The sequence below is a fragment of the Acanthaster planci genome, unplaced genomic scaffold, assembly GCF_054643075.1.
Source record: "Acanthaster planci isolate LZ-2023a unplaced genomic scaffold, COTS_SCS Contig244, whole genome shotgun sequence".
Classification (NCBI taxonomy): Eukaryota; Metazoa; Echinodermata; class Asteroidea; order Valvatida; family Acanthasteridae; genus Acanthaster; species Acanthaster planci.
Window position 1 is genome coordinate 14,047 of NW_028257864.1, and position 7,641 is coordinate 21,687.

Sequence of the window (7,641 nt, forward strand, 5' to 3'; positions counted from 1 at the left end):
AAAAAAAATGTTCTCTTTTTGGGGGCTAGTATACATGTATGTAAATGTACAGTATACATGTATGTATATGTGACTTACGGTACATGTACTCAAGTTCTCATGAAGTTGTGAGAGGTAAAGAAGTGCACGAGACAAAAATAGGAAATGCACATGCAATTTGTCATATCCGTGTCTGTTTTGCACTGTGCCTTCTATTTTAGAAATGAGTTTCTCCAAACAATGGCCGACATGCCATTTGCATGTGTTGTTTCAATGCGCACACCTGTCCACTGTGCAAACTGCTCAAGCCGACACAAGACTTCACCAGTGACAATTGGAAATGAAGAGCTTTGTATGTGCCTGTTGTTCTGACAGCCTACTTGTACTTTACTCTCTTCAGCACAAACAAAAACAAAAACCCCTCCAGAATACTCCATGTCTACATGTACAATCCTCAGGGTTTTCATTAATACATGGCGTAATGACCACTTGAGTATGGCCTTGAGTAGTGCTGAAATCTTTTCATCCAAATACTGGATTCTGGATGAGTAGTCAGTGTACCCAGCTTTATTGACTGCCTACCCTCAGAAAGAGTCAAACGAGTAGCATATTATTACGCTATTGAAAGAAAATGTCCATGACCACTGGGGGAAGTTCACCTCTGCTGCAGGTCTGTTTATAGAGCCAATGTTTTTTTTGGGGGGGGGGAGAGGAGGGAGAGAACGCCTTCTCTTCTTCATTGTTAAAATGGATTGTTGTATTTAAAACTTTTTGATCAGGTTTATTGGGATATTTAAACATAGCATTATTGTTTAGATTGATACAGTGCAAAGCTGCTAGACAGTTACCCATGTACCCTTACATTTATAGACTTTTCACATAGCCATTTTGTAAAGTTGAAAATTCTGTTTTCTTTGCAACATTGGTTTTGGGACAATCTGGTAAAAACTTTCAGACTTGTTAAAAAAGGATTTTGACAACACGTCCTTGTACAACCACAACTGATAATGTTTAATATATCACATAATGAATCAAAAAACATATTTAGGACAGACTAAAATGTAGAGTACATACATGTATGTACACATATCTTAAATTAATCATAAGTATAATGTTTAGTGTCTGCCAGGATCTGATTTTTCGATTCACACTTAATTTGGAATTTTCTTTAATTAATGTGGTGGCCTCAGCAGGAAGATTGTGTAAATATATTTATGGTTAATAAGAATAACTTTGTTAATTCCAAAGATTTTCTTGGATACATTTCTGTGCATTAGCTTGACTGCAGAACGTTGGTTGAAATTAGTGCTGAGAAAGTGTGGATTAAACATTACTTTACAGTATGTGATAGATGACCTCCATTCTCCCATTTTATAGAATTTACTTCATACATATTACAGATAAAAGGGTGTACAGTGGTAGTCATCGTTACGTTTTAGCACATACTGCTATTTTAGAGGTTGCTTTTATAGTAGAGTGCCTTAAATCCAATGGATTTCATTCACAGTTTGTAATGGATGTCGCTCATGGATAACGTTGAACCAGTAACTGTGTTGTAAGATATTTCATGCCCTGATTTTGTTACCGGGAGTTTAGGAGCTACTAAAACATGTAGTGGAGTGTTTTCGTTTTTTGTAGCTCCACATTTAATGTATAACCTGTAAAGAGTATTGTAGTTTTCTGGCTGAAACCCTGGGTATTAACCATTTAAAACGTATTCGATGTGAGTCTAAAAAGTACATGCAGCTTCTTCCGTGGAAGAGGCTTCAACTTGAATTTGATTCCTGCACAGGTACAGTAGGTGTCAAGGACTTGAAAGTTATCCCCGCTTCACCCCATTTACTCTGAATTTGTTGTGACTCACATCCTGGTCCTCTCAGTAACAGCACCTTCCTACAAAGCACTGCTGCTCCTGCAGGTGTACTTGGCTGCCGCAGCGGGCATGGGCAGGACCTTGCCGAAACAAGTCAGAAGTAGCCGTTGGCACTCGTGGCGAAACCTGGGATTGATCAACGAGTACAAAATGGGATTCAGTATCGAGTTGAAGTAAGGCACGATTGTCTGGCAGATGTACAGAGCTTGTTTCTCGAGGCTGACATTCACGTCGGGTTCCAGTGTGGCCGAGTAAATTTCTGCAATCATTCTCGGCATCCAGCACAAGACGAAGGCACCGATGACCAGTAAGAGACGCTTGGCGACAATGAAACGTGTGTGGTGCATAATCTTCTGGCCGTGGCTTTCATTCTGTGTGTCATTGTTGCGCTGGGAGATCACATAAAATATTTTCAAGTAAGCCATGGCAATGATAAACAGGGGAATCAAGAGGCTGATAAGGCTGTCTGCCATGGCCACCCCAAGCCGCGCTGGAAGCTTTCCGATATTGTCATACCGGCACTGGTCCTCAAAAAGTAATGAAAACGGAATGGATACGACAATTGTAAAGGACCAGATGAAGAGGATGGTGTACGTGACACGGCGCACCTGGGTTCTCCGGTTGAACGGCCGGCAGAGACAGTAGTAGCGATCAACCGAGATCCCAACCAGCATCCAGGCGGAAGTGAACATCACCACGTGCCACACATAGGCAAAGACAGCGCACTCCAGGGCAACAACCAGCCGGCTGACGGCCGAGCATTCCAGGTGAAGCTGTATAGGGATGGCCACAGTGCAGACAATGAGGTCTACCACAGCCAGGCTGCACAGGAAGTAGTTGGCAGTGGACTGGCGCTTCCATCGGTTGCGCAGGTACACCATGATGACCAGCAGGTTGCCCAGGATTCCCGCAACCATGAAGAAGGCCATCAGCACGATGTTAATGGTCATGCTCCAGCCACTACCTACATGCGATGTCAAATTGCCCCTGGTTTGGAGGAGGGTTTCATTCCTGAATGTGATGGAGACCACTTGGGTATTGTTCCCATTCTCCTGTGCCAAGCTTGGAGCATATTTATCGAATCCCATATCGGTCGAGTTTAACAAAGGCAGTGCATCGCCGGTCGGCAGAGTCATCGGAAAGCTAGTCATAGCAGCAGGTGTCAGGGCCTCTGTCATACGTGCAAGAATAAGAGTTTCCCTCATACATGTACATGTAGCGTCCAAACAGAACTGCCATACACAAAAACGCTAGTGTTTTCTCATAGAAATATCATCTGAGCTGAAGCATCCACTATATTGTTAATTGCAGAAGATGTGCATGTATTTGCAGATGTGTCCACAAGTTGTTCCCAAACGTAGTTCACTGGGCAAAAACATTTCAACAAGAAGATACACAGGTAGGCCTAAGGAGAGTTGTCCTCATCAAGCAGCAGGAGTTTTCCTGTGTGGCAAGGATGTGAGATTGGCCAACTGTTTCCAGGCACGTTCTGCTCACAGCAATCTGAAAAAAATGTAGAGTCCTTGGTCAAATTTACGCACTTCTGAGTCTTTGATCCAATTTGTTTGCCAAAGCCAGCGGTGCTCTGGTCACGTCACAAGTTCTGACAGTTTTTGCTGTCTCAGCTGAGCAGGCACTGGGCGGAATGGATCCCAGTCATCACCAGTGAGAGAGAGAGAGCGTGTGACTCTGTCGGTGGTCTCAACTCAAATACTCATGAGCACCATGGCTGGTTTGATCGAACATCCAGCAAGCTTTACCCAGGATATTGTAGTCTTCTCTCAGCGGACATTCTTCTCCCCTTTTGGTTTGGCCTGCATGTGTACTAATCCCTGCAAATAAACAAGACAATTATCAACTGTGATCCTTTACAGAGTGTATACCAGGACTTTTTAAAAATTATGTACATAATATCTAAACTGGCCTTCATGGTTCCATAATGATCCTTAATTGTAAATTTAACTATTGAAAGGCAGTTATGGGAGAAATGTAAATGAAATTAATTAGATTTCATTCTAATGTCTCCTTGAGGGTAATTCCGGAAATTAGGGGTCTAAAAGTGTGACATTTTCGTGTCCCCGTTACATCTGACCTTTTTTATTTCATATGGAAATATCTCTGGAATTTACTTCAGTCTATTACTATCTGTTTGGCAGTAATTCGCATTAATTCATCATTCTTGGAAATTTAGAAAAAGCGTTTTGAATTTACAAAATTATATACATCAGATGTGACGGGGACACACAAAAAATAGACCCCTAAGTTCTGGAATTACCCTTGAATGAAGTTTGGTGGAGGGGTTGTCGATTTTAACTTTTGTTGATCAGTTAGTATCATTAAAATGGCAGAGTGAGCAGAGAGGAGAAAATACAAGTCATCCTTCATTGAAAGAAGATCTGGATTGCAGCATTGGAGTTTTATTCACCAAATTGATTGATAGTCATTTGAGGAAAGTGCATTTAGCCATTTATTCCGTCAGGGCCATGTTGGTACACAGAGCAAACCACTCGAGATATGTTTGATCTCAGCCCGTCCCATCGCACAGTTCTATACCAAAGGTTTTTTGTCGCCTAAGTGTGTAAATCCTGTTGCTGGTTTTGCCTTGAAAGCATCGTAAAGTGCACAGAGCTTAGCAGCATTTGTCCATCAAGTGTTACGAGCCCATTGCGTACATACCAAGCAGATTCCGTGCATTGCTACATTTGTCATAAATGCCTTTTTTTTAAGGGACAGAGGGCCTTTATGTGAAGACACTTTTTATGGAAGTCACAATTTTGCAGACTGATGACTGGGAATAATCTTCATCTCTATACCAGTAGATTTGCTTTTTTTAAAAAAATAAGAATGATTGCAGTGGTACTGATATTCTCCATTGAATTTCAGTCAGAGAACTCCTTAGTTCACATACATGTAATGTACACTGAAGATATCAAAATGTGACATCCAGAACTATTCAGTACGGGGAACAAAATCTAAGTGGTGCATAAAAATCGTTCAGACATCAGCAAATAAAAATTGGATGCCGAGTGGTTCCCAACCATGGCAGGGTCATGCAGAATTTAACGAAGTCTTCTGCATTTTTCGTGAAGCTTGCTTTTTTATACGTATTGGTGCTGTTACAGCCTGAAGGCCACTTTGCATGAAAACAAACACAGCCGTGAAGTTTACCAAAGTGTGAATTTACAACAGTTGAAACATGTAACTCAAGGGAAGGATTGGTGCAAATGTTTCTAGACGTCGTAGTTGCTTTGCTTTCAAAATTAATGCATGAACTGCTCTTCAGGAAATATGAACCAGGGAAGCATGTTTTTAGCAGTATAATGTTGTACATTTACATGTTGCATTAGTAATGTATCGGGCTGAGTCAGTTTGAATAAGTCACTATTTGATTAATTAACCTTCAATACCCAAATATTTGGTCGTACCGACTGGCAGATTGTTGATGAACAAAGCATATAAAAATCAGTTGGAATAATGTACACAATTGTACATTATAATTACTATAGCTTCTCACGTCTAGGAGTATTTCTATCCATGACTTAGCAAGATTTAAGAGACGAACAATACTTCTTGTACTGTTTAAACTTTTTATTCTTTTTAAATTTTTTTGATGAATAATTTACTTTTTGAATCGTAAGATTTCTGTTGGTTTTCATTTGAATCTGCTTGAAACAAGCCTCCATAGTGCAATTTTCTCATTTAATAAAAAAAAAAATCTCCCTTCCTTCGCATGAATTTTGTATTTGAATATTCAAATTCAGAAAATAATATTCAAATATTCAATAATCGATCAGATATTCTTAACAGCCCTAAATAATGTATGAACCAATCAGCTTGGGCTTCTTTAGCTTGTACAAGCATTCAGTGTGGATGCTGGATAGTCCATTGTATACATGTAAACTTCATCGGGATCATTTTTTTCCTGTCCTGTCTTGACACGGATAAATCATCCTCGCTTTCCGTGTTCTCCCTCCAGTCATCCCTCTTTCCTCTGTCAGATTTGTCAGAGCTGGTATGCTGCCAGTGTGGCTTGTCATTTGTCACGGGAAAGATTGGCACTGGTAATTATGCACGCTCCTTGACTGCTGATGCTCCCCGTTTACTTCGAGTGCATCGGCCGGATGTGCTTCAGCCATCGGTGTCGGTGTGGGAGTTGGTTAATGTCCCTGCTCACTGCAGAATTTTGAATAATTTTACACAAGTGGGCTTATTTTTTGTGAGCTGAAACCTTTGTTTACCCAATTAAGAAGCTTTAAAAGTCCTTGTGACCTGTCCAACTCTTGTGATACTTGTAATAAAATGTATTTTTGGAGTAGAATGATTGAAGTTGTAACTCCTTCATCCTTTAAGATTCCAGCATATAAGTGTCCACCTGTTATTTTGCTTGTTCTCGCACACTACAACTAAAAAATGCAGTAAGATGAAAAGGCGTGACAAACCCCGCTCAACCCTACAACTAATTAAAATTCAGAAAAATTCAGCCAAACCTATCAAACCCAGTCTCATGGGTCAACTCAATGGTATCAGACCCAACCCAACTGAACCTAACACATCTTAGTCTGACTCAAACCAAGTCATGGAAGAGGAAGCCCAGGTAGATCCCTCAAAACCATAGAAATCCAACCAAAGTCCAAGCCACAACGCTGCAAACCACTTCAAAACCAACCTTAAGCCATTGTGATGCTGACTGCAACCAAGCCACCAGCTCAACTTAGGACGGCCCACGTCTTGCCAAGTCCCTCGATTAATTTACCATCATCAATACCAGCACAGCAGAAACTCACCTCTTAGTAAAAATTTCCACCACCAGTGGCACCAACAGAGAAGCTTTCTGAAGGAGTACAGTCGCTTCATTATGGAACTAGTCAGTGATTTTTACCTGTCTCAATCCATCAGCCTCGTTCTTTTTTGGGTGCATTCGCTCCGAGCACCATCACGGTGGCGTAAATGTGTACATGTTACGTACTTGTGTCTGGAGGGTCCTCTCAGTTAACCTTGTTTCTGTTGAATGAATTCAGTCTTACAAGTTAATGTACCGTAACAGTAGCGGATCTATGTTTAATAGATTACAGGATGATGGAGGGGACCATGGCTGAGCATGTTCCATTGTATTCTTGTATTTTAATGAACCTGTATCCTCCTGGATTGTGTCGGTGTTACCAAGATTATCGGCCCGTTTATTGGTGTAGACAGCGTGAAAGAACCAGGAAACTAAAGCGACTTTTGGAACTTTTCTCCCTGTTGAGCAAAAATTGCTGGTTTATTACTTCTACACTCTGCAAAAAACCGTGTACATGTATTTGCATTGGTAAATATGTATGTGTGGAGCTTGGGCTCAGAAACTGTAAGTAAGCAGAAAATTTTCCCTTTTCCAATTATGAATTGTGGAGGTAAAGATGCCTGCTGTAGGCATTAAAAATGACGGAGTGTGTTCTGCTCTAAGATCTGGTCTTGAGTAGCAAGTTGTCCCGTGCCGGATCTGTGCTACACGTAATGCCACATGTACCTTTTGGTTCTAGCACTGTATATGCACGTACATGTAGTCACAGACAGTCAATTAAAAATCCGGTCCATTCTTCTTGCTACAGTAGGCACAGGTAGACATATCGTACGTGCATTCACATGACGGGCTGGACAAGTCTGTGGTGAATGCGTACTTGCATAGGAGGGATAAAGTATTGGCCATGTTGTTGTCACCTGTATCCTTACATGTAGTTATTATCCTAATTGGAAGCATTGTGGATTAAAAGTAAGGTCGAATAAAACTGAAGTTGTAAAATGCTGCTGCA

General features: G+C 41.0%; 1 protein-coding gene across 1 annotated transcript; it reads right to left on the reverse strand.

The window, feature by feature from the left end:
• Positions 1 to 966: 966 nt before the first annotated feature.
• LOC147794969 (melatonin receptor type 1B-B-like) lies at positions 967 to 3,497 on the reverse strand. The gene has a single exon (XM_087132387.1). It carries the CDS (start codon positions 3,055 to 3,057, stop codon positions 1,873 to 1,875), a length of 1,185 nt encoding a protein of 394 aa, XP_086988513.1. The 5' UTR covers positions 3,058 to 3,497; the 3' UTR covers positions 967 to 1,872.
• Between the last annotated feature and the right edge of the window lie 4,144 nt (positions 3,498 to 7,641).